This window comes from Lethenteron reissneri, chromosome 23 (genome assembly GCF_015708825.2).
Source record: "Lethenteron reissneri isolate LAM-NWPU_2019-01 chromosome 23, ASM1570882v1, whole genome shotgun sequence".
NCBI lineage: Eukaryota > Metazoa > Chordata > Hyperoartia > Petromyzontiformes > Petromyzontidae > Lethenteron > Lethenteron reissneri.
In genome coordinates this window covers 11,836,476-11,851,498 of record NC_083801.1, presented here as the reverse complement: position 1 = coordinate 11,851,498, position 15,023 = coordinate 11,836,476, and the positions used below count along the sequence as shown (strand labels likewise).

The following is a 15,023-nucleotide window of genomic DNA, read 5'->3' as shown; positions in this document are numbered from 1 at the left end:
AGGCGTAGATGTAGTGACCACGCTTCTGCACGACAACCCTTACTAGTTGGCTGTGTCGGGTGGTGGTGGGTTTTAACGACATTTATTTGTTTACGCGATCTAACCCAAAAACCTCTATGATGGATTATATTGGTCGCGAAACGCTACGTGTTAAACAGTAGTGTTGATTCATGATCAACGTTTTTGGGTTTAGATCACACATTTATAAATAACGCGATCTAAACCCAAAAACGTTGATTATGAATAATATTGGTCGCGAAAGCCTACGTGTTAAATTGAGTAGTGTTGATATTTACTTAACAAAATAATTTAACTTGAATTGTTCATCAAAAATTCAAAGACTCCACTGTGGTCATCCTCACCTTACATTATACAGTATTGTAGAAATTAAAATAAAAACAAGTATTCTTTGTGATGTAAGAACATTTTTCAATGTACAAATAATTCTTACAATATCGTATTTTACCACTCAGTGTTTTATGATTCCCTTACAATCAGAAAAGAGTTAGAAATTACATTTCAAAAATTCATTCAGCAACAACAAAAATGGCTTTAACATATTTTCGTGAGAAAGCATATCATTGCATGAACACTCTAAATAATTCATTTCATGAGTGGCATCAGTGAATCAGAAAATTATGACAAAGTACTTGAGTTTGCATCAGAACATCCAACCACGTGGTTTTCATGAAAATATATTTCATCGGAGCAATTGTGCGATTCATAATGTGACATATCAACACATAAAAGATCAGTCATACCCACAAATATTATTTCCCAACAAAATAATCAACTATATCAAACGCCTTTGCTCAACTGGTTACTAATAATTAGTCTTTATTCTCATTAACTTTGTACTAATTATGCTATGGGCATCATCTATTGCATTTCAACACTGTAAACCTTCTGAAATTTCAGTGTCCTGCAGCCCTGGTGTATGTAAGCATATTTCATATAACGGCTTCAAAAATCCCTTCAAATGACCTTTTTAATGCACAAAATAGGAGAGACACACTTTTCCACACAAACTAAGAGAAATGTTTGTCACATGCCAAATTCTGCACTGTGGTAACATTTTGAAAAATGTATGTAAAATTAGCTACTGCATTTCTGCAGTTAAGAGAATTTCATAACAATATACATCGCTGTACCAGCTTCATATTTGTTTATTTCCATGACATGTTCATGCTTAAAATCATGTTCACAGAAACTCCTTAAGGAATCGTGCAGGGTGGAATTCATAATAATACAGAACGATTCCTTCTGGAATTACCAAGCTCGACTGTTCAATATAAGTACTGTACAGTATATCGTATGATGCTTGACAGCACCTGCACACATTGTTATGCATTTCTGTAGACAACGCACCACAGTTAAGGATAGATTTACAATGTAATGTCACACGCAATGATATAAAACCCACATTCAAACAAAACACAGCACCTCGTGTAACAATATCTATGGCATTGCATTTCATGGCAAGGCCCGTATTTCCAGTGCTAGATGGCTTCCGTCATTCACCACAAATGTGCCCAAGGCAAGCTACAGGCCAATTACAGCCAGAAAAAAAAACATCTTTACCACAAATATTAAGACACATCAGTCAGAAAATGTATATTGTGAATAAATTGCTCTTAATTTCTGTCATGCCAGGAAGCAATCTAGCAATAATTTGGAGTTTACAAAACAATTTTTCAGTTTTAAATACAGTAGTGTACAGAGTACTCCACATACATACATACACACTGTAGTAAAATAGTTATAAGAATGCAATTTTAAACAAATATTGTATATGGACATGCATCGGTAGTGGTGAAACAGTTCAAATATTGGTTGCATCTTGACAGCAGGTACCAGCAGCAGAAAGGACAGATCAAGACTCTACCTGGCAAAAAAGGCCTTGTTGAAAATGCTTACAATCTAAAAAGTAGAAAAATTCCGCTCTAACATCAAGCAAGATATTTTTTAGCTCGTTGGTGTGTTCAGCCACGATGAATGGGTTTCAAATTTGGACGCTTAAAAAAGAGAACAAAATAATCACTGCGTTTGAAATTAAAGCTTTTTGAAAGTCTTAAAATTTCGTATTAATTCACCTACACTGAAGAATAAAGTCCTTGAAAGAATATAAATAAAGAAGAAAGCTAGCTACTAAGTCACATGAAAAAAAACTACAATATATCAGACTGTGACCAGGATGAATGGTCACCGGCTGCAAAGGATGGCGATGGAGGTAACATTCGAAAGTGCAAGGGGAGGTGGCAGAGGACGATCTGAGGGAATGCCAAGCAATATGCAGCAAGAGAAAGAGAAGTGTAAAGAGGACTGCAAGGAGAGATTTGTGCAGAAAATGGTCCCGTCCCATTGGCACAGGTCAAGGGACGAGACGAAGAAAAGTCGAACTTTGATGAACTGCGCACCAATTATTCGCAAATATAAACATTCACGGTGTCCCCCATGGTCACAAAAACTCCCACAATCTACGCGGGTGGAGATCCTGAAATGCAAGTTTTTGCTGCACATTTTGGGAGCTATTCTGGGAGCGACTCATTCCTAATTCCTCCTATAACTGATGGTGTACTCCATGGCGTGGATGATCATTATTTTTAAAATGCAACGACATTAAAAAAACTATTTCCTTCGCAGAGACTAGCAACACAGCGAGAGAGACGTATTGAAGCACTTCAAACAAATATGTTTTGAGAGAGACGGAGATACAGACAGACGTAGATGCAGAGAAAGAATTGGAGAGAGAGAGAGAGATGCGGAGAGAAATGGAGTTGCAGAGATAAACTCTCAAACAGTGAGAGATACCTGGGAGACAAATAAAGTTGATAGACATACAGCGATGCAGAGAGACAAATGGAGATTCCAACGGAGCTGCAGAAGTAAATGGAGATGCAAAGACAAATGGAGTTGCAGTGAGATACAGACTGTGCTGACATGATCAGTCATCATTTAAATATAGCAAATGTGCTTCATTTGGGTTTTAGGAAAACATGGCTAAACCCTTGTAATCTGCATTTTTCCCATGGATTAACTGAGTCATGTGGCTAAACACGTCTAAAATCTGTGAAATACCACAATAGCACAAACTGTTTAGCACGCCATTTGGATTTTTTCCCACAGTGTGCCATGGATCATAGGATCTGCGGGTGAATTCCAACACAGCATCGCGGATTATCGGATTTCACCTGTCCTGTCGTGGGCCTTGACGTGAATTCACTTATCACCATTTTATACAGTATCACGTGAAAAACACACAGATTATGCCTAATGACCAGCCAAACATTGGTTTATTTTCTTATAAAATGTGGATGGAATTGACGAGAATGGAATGCATTAGCAAGTTGTCACAGATGTTGATGGTGGTCTTGATAAAGGATGAGAAGAAACGCACCACGATGGTTTGCCATAATGAAAGGAGGAGCGAGGAGTAAGATGGAAAGGTGCAACAAGTTAAAGCCAAAGATTAAAGAGTACGAAGGAAGCCCAAGCAGGGTTTGAGATACAACATCAAGAAGGACAGATACGTGTGGAGTAAACATGACAGTTTCTAAAAACAGAGAACCGAGAGGACAAGGCAGGATCCATACACTTGGGATGAACAGAGACAAAGAGACAAACGGAGATACAGAGACAAACCTTCACAACAAGCTCGATGTGCTGACGTGATATGTTATTGTATGCATGGAGTGTAGTACTCCTGGTTCTCTACTAAAGAGATCATGATGTACACCCTAAATATTAAAACATTTCCTCATTGACTATATGTGCCAGCTAAAATAATGAAATAAAACATACTGCCAGAAGAAAATGAGTGTTGTTCAGACAAAAGACCGATTCCTAGGAAAAGCTAATTGAGAAAAGTGGCTGTAATGAGCATTCGAATCTACGCATGGCTAGCATAGTAATAGCTCTGCATGTCTGCATTATGCAACATGCGATTCATGTTACAGAATGGATTTTTGTTCCAAGTTAGTGTATTCAAAAGCAGAATTGTAGAATGAGTTCTAATCATTTTATCTCCATTGTGTGCAACTTCAAAATGTAAGTGTTTAGAAATCAGGATACAACTGCATAATTATTTTAAAAATATTAAATAAGTGCACAATTGCACTTAATTCTATCCTCTAAATAAGTATGTAATGTATTGTTAAGTATAACAAAAAAACACGAACTAATCACAGTAAAGGCTCAGCTATAACCTGAAGCTTCCGCAAGAAAAATAAAATGCCATGAAATATTACTTTCAGTTTTTTAATTTATTGAATTGCGAAGGAATACAGTAAATTATGCATTGATCGCCAAAGTGCATAACTTCCCTTCAGGATTCTTTTGCACATTGAGGCTATTCACAACACACAGAGGTAGATCCAAGATGGGGGGGGGATGTGGGAATGCATGGCCCCATCCCCCACACCATCTCCAGCACCCAACTGCTGGGCTGAGTTGTGTGCTCGTGCGTGCCATGTGTATTGGTGACATACTTTATGTATACAGGCGGTCCTCGGACATATGCCAGGTTACGTTCCTAGAACAGGTGCCGCAAGTCAAAACGACGTAAGTCGAGACCGATTTTCCCAGAGAAACAATGATATAATGGGGGGTTACGTTACTGATCATGGGTCCGATATGCAACTTTTTATAGATATGAATACAAATATCATCTTTAATCAACTACCAATCATATATAAAGTACAATAACAATATTGTTCAGAATTTTCTTACCTTGAGTCTTCAGAATTTTTGGCTTATTTGAACTGAATATAGTAATGGCCTTTCTGCTACATTTATTTTCATCATCACCAGAGCACGGGCCTTTCCTTTTATCAGCCATTATCATAGCTGTCAACCCATATGGTTTACCCGTATTCTTGTACAGGGAAATTTAGTTCATGTCCATAAGGCGTACAGCCGTTTGTGATGGGACTTTTTAGGATGAACGTTGAGATTTATAAGGGCACGGGGTGACCAATAAGGTCTGAATTTGTCCGTAAAAAGGTAGGGCACTAATAAGGGGTTGACAAATATGCATTATTAAGGATTAAATGAATTAAAAAAAGTTTTTGTTTGTGCCTAGAACCGTGTCAAAAGTGCGGTTCTAACCGCCGTAAGTAATAACGAGAGTGCCAATTGGCAACCTGCCGTAAGTGCGCATTGACGTAAGGTCGAACAGACTTAAGATGAGGACTGCCTGTATAATATTATAAACAAAAAAGTTTTGCTGGATGGCACGCGGACGGGATGGCGTCCCTTACATTCCGCAGTGTTGGGCCCGGGTTCGTGCGTGCCGACGTCATGCCTCATCCTCACAGACCCTTCACCTCAGCCATGTATGCCATGCAAATCCTCGGGCGGTGCGAGTCTGCCTGACAAAAAAACTCATTGCTGAATGGGATTGCTAAAAGAATTTAGTCGATAGTTATTTTGAGACAGTTAGGAGACTTGACCGAGACAGGAAGGAAGCCGAGTCAGTTAATACGTGGTACAAACATGCAGTCTGTGTTTATTGTGACATTCCAAACTAGGACATTTTGAGACCCTTCATTCTGTTATTCAGTAAGTAACATTTTGTAAAGCTTAAGTGATTTTCAACTCTGTTATGTCATATTTTTTTTCTAGAACAATACTATAGGGTTTTTTTCTCCCAAGTGCTTTAAAACACCAAGTTTTAAAGCATTCACCTCTTACTGAATGAAATCATTAGAAATGCAGCTTTATGTGTCGATATTTTCACAGAAACGTATAGAACTGGTGTTCCAGAGGTTAAAGTGGTAGGTTATTTGAGGTGTATTCAATATTATACCTATGGAATGCTCATCTGGTGTTATCAAAATAACATGCGTTTCATTCAGCTAGACTTTCATTTAGTGCAGGACAACTCCATTAATTTGTGAATCCCAAAATTTGGCATTGATCCAAAGAGACAAACGAACATGTTGCACGGGCTATCTGTACTGACGTGACCTGTTGCGAGGATGAAATGATTTAACTTTTTTTTATTTAAATATAACGTTACAAAAATGCAAACATCCTTTTACGTAAACCCCATATTGCAGATTTCCTTAATTTGGCTCTTAGGAAATATCGTGAAACTCTTTTGAATCACCGATATTTTGTGGATTAATGAAGGCAGTAGTAACATGCCGTGCTTTCCGGAACTCTCCATTTTTTGTTGTTGAATAACGGAGTTGTGTGGCTAATAGATTGCTTTTATTTCAGCAGGAATTGTCCAATGAGCTGTTAGCCTCTCTCTCATGGGTGTGCTACAAGGGTACAGATGCTATGGAGTACATATCTAATTCTTCCTAAAATTCGCGGCACAGCACAATAATGGGATCCAAGCATAGGTCCCCCCCATTTCATTGTGGATTTAGAAGTTCTGTTGTCCACAAAAGTTAGTATTGCTTCATCTCGAGCCTCTTTGGCACATTTTTTTGCATATATATCTTATTTTACTAATTCACTGTTTTCACTTATATGTAAAGTGGAAATTATTTAACTGCACAATACAATGAAATATATTGTATTTTCGAGAAAAGTTTTCGAATGAAACACCAAAGATCTGGTTGGGTCACACAAAAATATATTTAAAGTACATAAATGCCAAGCCTGTTAAGGACCAACATTTAGATTGTGGGTTTTCTAGTGGTATATAGATGATGAAAAACCTGTTATACCTTTAAAATTGAATAGTGAGGCATCTCCTGTCACATGAACCCCAGTCACTGATGACCGCACAGAAATTCATCTTAAAATATGTACAATTGCACTCAATTCAACCGTACTTAGCTCTAACAATACAGTAAATGGTGTCAGACCACAAAACATAAGAACATCTCCACAGTTGGAGAATGCAGTCTGGCAGGTGGATAAAAGATGTTCGTTGAAAAAAACATTAAACATAATTGATACTTTGTTGTGTTGATATTTCCTGTCATGGATATGTTGCTCTGCTCAGTTGTGACAATTCATATCAAAAATACCTGTTCTGTGCATAATTTCCTCTGAGCTAATTATTTTCAATGGACAGCTTCCATTCAAGGGAACATAAAAGCAAGCGGAGTTGAAGGGGACGAGGAGGTTTTATGTGCTCCACATGTGCTCCGTATGGGCGATATAAAATTGTGGACGAGGCACACGACCACAGCGACATACCACACCACGAAATATTCCGAACGTATTCATCCACACACACCCAAGTCTTCTCAAACGTCTCCCCACCCCCACCAAAGGAATGTTTGTGTGACCCTGGTTTTGTAGGATGTTTTCCCCATCCCCTTCATTAGTGCCCTCTGGAATGACTAGTCAGGAGAGACAGCATGATAACGTCTACCACAAATGTTTTACTTCCAACCAAAGAGTCACTTTGATCATAAACCAGCAGGCCTCCCCGCTACATGCCCAAGTCAAAATGCATTTTTCACGTCAAAGCGTTATATAGCCCCTTCACGGAAAAAACTCTACGGGACAAGTTTGCAAACCTATCAATATATTTTATGTACATTTTATGAAGTATACTCCATTAAATTATCAAAGTGTAGTTAATTGCTGTACATAATAATGTTTTAAAAATTTTAGTATTATGCACCTCGTTTACTCCATTCATTATAATCGAAGTGGGTTGTTTGCCTTTCATTAGCTTAAGTGGCATATTTTTCACAAGGTAACTATTTAGTCACTCACACTTCCGCACATTAGCATTGACATTTAGGAAACTATTAATTAGGTAATGGTACTTTATATTAAGATGTTGATTGGTAAGCACGGCAGTGTGGGCTTATTGGAGTTTGAGACATGGATTAAGTTGCCTTTCTGGAAAATGCAGGTATTATCAATGCACACGGTGGTCCAGACGCCTTGTGATCCCCATTTAATCATGTAAAACTTTATATTTTTAAAGTAAGGTTGATGTAAAACAAAAGTGAATATGCAAAGGAAAAAAATGTTCGGGGTCAATTAATTTGGGGTCACAAAACAACTGGACCACCCTGCACATTTTTCTTACGTGCTACCCTCAAAACCTTGATCCGAATTCTTTGATCGCCGCAATTAATGCCATAGAACACGTGTGAGAGCTTGGTTATCAGTACATCTACTGAAGAAAAAAAACCAGCAGGTTCTGCTGGACAGCATCGACCTTGCCATGATTAAAGCAGCATCGATATTAATGTTTTTACCCAAACGAATAGAATTCAAGGTAGACAAGTTATGTGTGCACCCACCGTGTTCACAGGACAATTCACTCATGAATAAGTCATTGTGTATACAGTACGTAAATCAACGTTGCTACGAACACGGGCAAGCAAGCGCAGGGACAACTTTTACTTTTTTTTACAAAATGCCCATTTGGCCCCACACATTCCACGCCAGCTGGGGCGTCAGTAACGCGTGCATAGCTTGTGGAAGAAGACAAATGCGTTGTAAAGAACTGCATTGTGCATTTACTCAACACTAAAACACAGTTATATATTACTATATTTGAATGTAAAAACTAGATTAAAAGCTTTCGTGACTGCGGGAATTACTCTTTGGTTCTTTCGGTAAAGTCACGTAGAAAATAAAATCAAATAATAATAGAATACGACGTTTCGGTTGCAACACAAGCAACCATCATCAGGTAAGAATGAATGATAAAACAGAGACACGGGAACAGCATGGGTAGACACATGCAGAGAGAGGCTTTCATTCCAAGTTGATAAAATGTTTAACAGCATCTTCGGCTTTTGACTGAAAACTTTCGTGACTGCAGGAATTCATATTCTTTGGTTCTTTCGGTAAAGTCACGTAGATAGAACGTAGCCAACCATGCTAATCCGAGGTATGGGAGAAGGATAACAAACCAAACACAAAAATCAGTTTTATTTTTATTTTTCTATCTACGTGACTTTACCGAAAGAACCAAATAATATCTTAAGCTTTTTTTAGATCGACTTCCACAAATTACGTTTAACACGGATATTTTCTCATCTTGTGATTTTTGGATGCTGTTTCTAAAACTGAGACGGAGCTCTCTATATGCCCCCAATTTCGAAACGTTGAGCTCAAATCTGGGCCAGCATCAAGTCAGTTTCTGATCATCCCTCTCCATTTGGCAAAATAAGCACCACCTGGTGAGCTGTACCACTGGTGGGATAGATGTGTCAACAGCTCTTTGGAGAAAATGGCCCCCAGCAGAAGGAGATGGAATTTATATGATTGGACCGGCACTGCCCAGGGAGATGATCACTGTCCAGTGTTCAATCTGACCATGAGGACACGGACTTTTGTTTTTGTTTGCTGATGAGTCTCGAGGTTATACCACGTCTTGATCGGTATGATGTGCAGCAAAATGTCAGACATAGTGCCAAACAACTTGTGGAATAACCCGAAAACACAGCAGAGCACAACTGCGAAAACTGACACGCTAGTGCTGACTTTTATTTTTATCCACGACAAATTTTCTGACAAAGTAACAATGTAGGTCACTCTGGGATTTTTCTTGGTGCAGGTGTTGCTCTGCTACTATTTGAATCTTATTTTGCTGTCAGCACGGACGGTGCTTTGCCGTGTGACATTTTTGCAAAAGCACAAATTGAATATCCTGTAAATGGTAAAAAAGAATCACTATGTTCAAAGAATAGATGGTCTTCATCTCAATTGCCAGTTGTGAACCTGTGGTGCAAATGTCATTACAATAGCTGCGACCAATATTTCCATTAACTGTCCACCCAAAGATATCCATCCCTTAACCTCACAATAAACGTGAGCCTACGTTCACCCAGTTTTTGGGATTTAAAATTGTGTATCATAATTGTGAGTCATGCTGCTCGATCAAATGATGACAAAACATCATATATACCATACAGCATAAATCTGAGGATGCAAAACTGGTTTCAGCTCAGCAAGCAATTGTTGACTCGTCTCCATCCCTTCACCATTGACGCTTCAAGTGATGGTGCACTCGCCACAATCCCAGCCTCTGTTTACTGCAGAATCTGAGTGTGAGCAAGTGGGATGATACATTCCACTGACGAAAACCATACAATTTGGTTACAAACCGTGTTCACGCCTGCACAGGTACATATCATGTAAGTGCTTCATAGCTAAGCTGCTAACGGTTTTTTTTGTGTGGTCCATTCTGCGATATATTTCAAGGTGCGATGTACTTATTTGTGTGCCATGCTAATCATTGACTAATTCCAGAGTCCAGCAGAGGAGCCTGACCTAGGGACCTGGGGACGGGTCAGGCAGTGATGGGGGCTGGCTCTCAGGCCCACTAAAGTGCATGCTGATCCCCTGCATGCATTAATTACATAAGCACTGTACTTGTATTCATCACATATGCACAGTACGTGACATACAATCTGCGTGGACATACAATGTACATTAAACATACACCGCAAATATGCATACTCTACACGACACATACACTGTTACGCATACGGTACACACAAAGATCCCCCGGATAGCCTTCACCGACTGATGGGGCAAGTGCTGTGAGCGAGCACCTATGAAAGGCTGACATGGCACACGAGGGGGTGGGTGGCCAGCACCACGCCGAGCCATCTTTGTCTCCCCAGTGGCGATGTTTACACACCGGTTCAAATAATTCTCACTGGTGTTGTCCGCGAGCGGGAATTGAACTCGGATGGCCAGGCTCAAGGGGCAGCGACATGACCACTGCGCCACCACTCTCCACATGGTACACACACACACACTTTATTACACATACTTTATTACACGAACACACTATTGCACATACGCAGTCTCCACGTACTTTACATGTCACATATACTTTACACAGTCCACAAGCACACGGACACACCATTGTATTCATGCTCTATTGGGTGTACACTATCCAGGGAGCTGCAGAGACAAAGGTTGATGCAGAGAAAAAGTTATTCCAATCTTTTGTTGGCTTACATCGTCACGACTAAATGCACCGATGTGATCTGGTGAGTAGGATAGGATTTTAGCATAATTTTTGACGTTATAACTCAAAATTTCAATTTCTTTTAACAATAGACCCATGACAGATTTTATTTTCTCCATTTGGATTTGCCAAAAAATGGAAAACAACAATTGAATAATTGAAAACTCCTACATTCTGCTATGGTTTTAGATGTATTCATTTTGATTCAAAGCTTTCGTGCCTGCAAGAATTCATACTCTTGGGTCCTTCGGTCAAGTCACGTAAATAAAAAATAATAGATCACGACGTTTCGATCGCAACACAAGCAACCGTCTTCTCGCCTGGAACATCACCGCTGATGACATGCAGTCACTGAAAATCAAACGTTCTATATTTACATTTAAATTAAAATGTAAATATAGAACAAGATAATTTGTTACTGAAAATCAAACGTGCACATCCACACGTGAATTCACCAATATTATTTACCCACACACAACCACAAAGACCCCTTTAACAGACTGTAGGGGCAAGTGCTGTTAGCGAGCACCTATGAAGGCCGGCATGGCACACGAGGGGGTTGGTGGCAAGCACCACGCCCGGCCGCCTTTGTCTTCCTCATTTAAGACCGAATTCATGTTAGGGAAGAGGCCCAGGACCCGTTCAGATAATCGCTATCGCTGGGGTTGGCCGTGCGTGGGAATCGAACTCAGTTCCCTTGCCAGGTTCGGAGTGTAGCAGCGCGCTAACCGCTGCGCCACCGCTCCCCACATACAAAAACACATTCAACACACACACAACACACGGTGTACCACACATATACAATGCAATACAACACACACACACAACACACTGTACAATCCACACATATACAGCACAGTACAACACACACACACAACACACTGTGTACAATCCACACATATACAGTACAACACACACACACAACACACTGTGTACAATCCACACATATACAGTACAGTACAACACACACAACACAGTGTACCACACATACAATACAGTACAACACACACACAACACACTGTGTACCACACATATACAATACAACACACACACAACACACTGTGTACCACACATATACAGTACAGTACAACACACACAACACACTGTGTACCACACATATACAATACAGTACAACACACACAACACACTGTGTACCACGCATATCCAGTACAGTACAACACACAGCTTATACAAAAGACAGAGACACATTGGGGCAAGTGCTGTTGACGGGACGGCACACAGCATCCGCCTTTGTCTCCCTCCCCCAGCGAGTGCCGGGTTCTAATTTGAGACCAAATCGATCGAGGCGGCGAGGTGCAGGCCCGGTTCAGAAAATCGTCACCGATGCTGGCCCCGAGCGGGGAAATCGATCTCGCAGCGCGCTAACCACTGTCCCACCGCTCCCCAGTTAGCGCATCTATACAACACACACACACCGCGTTAAACACACACACACATATACACAATACTACCGCGTTAAACACATACACACTACTACACGGGCTGTATAATCAACACACACACAATACTACACGGGCTGTATAATCACACACACAATACTACACGGGCTGTATAATCAACACACACACAATACTACACGGGCTGTATAATCAACGCACACACAATACTACACAAGCTGTATAATCACACACACACACAATACTACACGGGCTGTATAATTAATCAACACACACACACAATACGACACAAGCTGTATAATCACACACACACACACACAATACTACCGGGCTGTATAATCAACACATACGACTCACAAAGACAAATAACAAACTGTTGGGGGCACCACTCCCGGCCGCCTTTGTATCCCCCAGTGGCGATGTTTACCACGCTGCACCAGGTTACTCATTTGAGGCCGAGCCGACCTAGGGGGAGGCCCAGAGCCGGGTTCTGATAATCCGGTGATCGCGCTAACACCTACACTACCGCTCCCCCCAAACGTACACACACACACGTGTGTGTGCTCACACCACACCGTGCACACGGACGCACACAATGTACACAACAACAACAACACAGGGACGCACACAACAACAACAATGCACGGACACCACCACCAGACCACGTTGCATTCAAGAGGTGAGCAAATAAAGTGAGCGCCATCTTCCCCCCTCTGTGTGAACATTCCTCGGCATTGAATCGAGAAAGAACGGGAGGCCAGAGGACACACACGGACACACACACACACACACAGACACACACGTCCTCTCTCATTCACAACACGGATTTAGCAACAACAACCACCAGCAGCAGCGGTGACAACAACAGCCGCATTGGCAGGCGACTGCAGCCACCACAATTACCACCACCCACAAAAATCATCATTAATCTACAGCAAGCAACCTCAGCTAGTAAAGGTTTAATGTGTCAACCACCACCAATCACAACCACCAGCTGCAGCTTCGGCAATAGCAGCAACAGTAGCAGTGACGAACAACATCACCAACATCATCAGCATCATCATCAGCATCAACATCATCAACATCATCATCAATATGAACCGCAACCTCATCGACGCTTGCACGCGTCAACCGCCAGCGAGAAGCAAGCAGCAGCACCAATAACATCAACACAAGTGACACCACCACCAATAACATCAACACAAGTGACACCACCACCACCAACATCAACACAAGTGACACCACCACCACCAATAACATCAACACAAGTGGCACCACCACCACCAATACCATCAACAAGTGACACCACCACCACCAATAACATCAACACAAGTGGCACCACCACCACCAATAACATCAACACAAGTGGCACCACCACCACCAATAACATCAACACAAGTGGCACCACCACCAATAACATCAACACAAGTGGCACCACCACCACCAATAACATCAACACAAGTGACACCACCATCACCAATAACATCAACACAAGTGACACCACCACCACCAACATCAACACAAGTGACACCACCACCAACATCAACACAAGTGACACCACCACCACCAATACCATCAACACAAGTGATAGCACCACCACCAATAACATCAACACAAGTGACACCACCACCACCAATAACATCAACACAAGTGACACCACCACCACCAATAACATCAACACAAGTGACACCACCACCACCAATACCATCAACACAAGTGATAGGACCACCACCAATAACATCAACACAAGTTATAGCAGCACCACCACCACCAATAACATCAACACAAGTGACACCACCACCACCAATACCATCAACACAAGTGATAGCACCACCACAAATAACATCAACACAAGTTATAGCAGCACCACCACCACCACCAATAACATCACCACAAGTGACACCACCACCACCAATATCAACACAAGTGACACCACCACCAATACCATCAACACAAGTGACACCACCACCACCACCAATACCATCAACACAAGTGACACCACCACCAATACCATCAACACAAGTGACACCACCACCACCACCAATACCATCAACACAAGTGACACCACCACCACCACCAATACCATCAACACAAGTGACACCACCACCAATACCATCAACACAAGTGACACCACCACCAATACCATCAACACAAGTGACACCACCACCAATACCATCAACACAAGTGACAGCAGCAGTATTTGCAGCAGCCAAAATCAGCATGCACAACCGAATCATCATCATCAACAACAACAGCCCTCCCTCTCTCTACCTGCTGTCCCATGCGTGCCCAGCAGCAGCAGCAGCCACAGCAGCAGCACCGCGAGCCCCGGAGCTCGGACGCTCCTCGCCATGGCGGTGGAGCCCCGAGCGGGCAGCAGCAGGATGGTGAGCACTCTCTTGCTACAGCTACAGCTTATGATGCTGATGCTGCTGCTGATGATGATGGTGATGCTGATGATGGTGATGCTGCTGATGATGATGATACTGCAAGCTCGCGTGGATCCTCGAGATTCGTTTGGGACGGCTCCAGCATATCCGGCTTCCCTCGATGCCGCTTCTCTTCTTCTGGCCTCTCTCGCTCTCTTGTAGCAGACCCCCTCCCCGCCTGTCCCCAGTGGTGGGGGGGGGGTGGTGGGGGGGGGGTAGTGGGGGGTGGTGGAGGTGGGGGAGGGGGGTGGTGGTGGTGGG

The 15,023-nt window shown here is 41.8% G+C and overlaps 1 protein-coding gene across 2 annotated transcripts in view; it reads right to left on the bottom strand.

The window, feature by feature from the left end:
* LOC133345985 (TGF-beta receptor type-1-like) overlaps positions 1-14,926 on the bottom strand; it is a 55,402-nt gene extending 40,476 nt beyond the window's left edge. For both annotated transcript variants that reach the window (XM_061557196.1, XM_061557197.1), the window contains exon 1: positions 14,605-14,926. In XM_061557196.1, coding sequence (XP_061413180.1) covers positions 14,605-14,686 — 82 coding nt within the window. In that variant the 5' untranslated portion in view covers positions 14,687-14,926. The remainder of the gene's footprint in view (positions 1-14,604) is intronic.
* Positions 14,927-15,023: the final 97 nt, after the last annotated feature.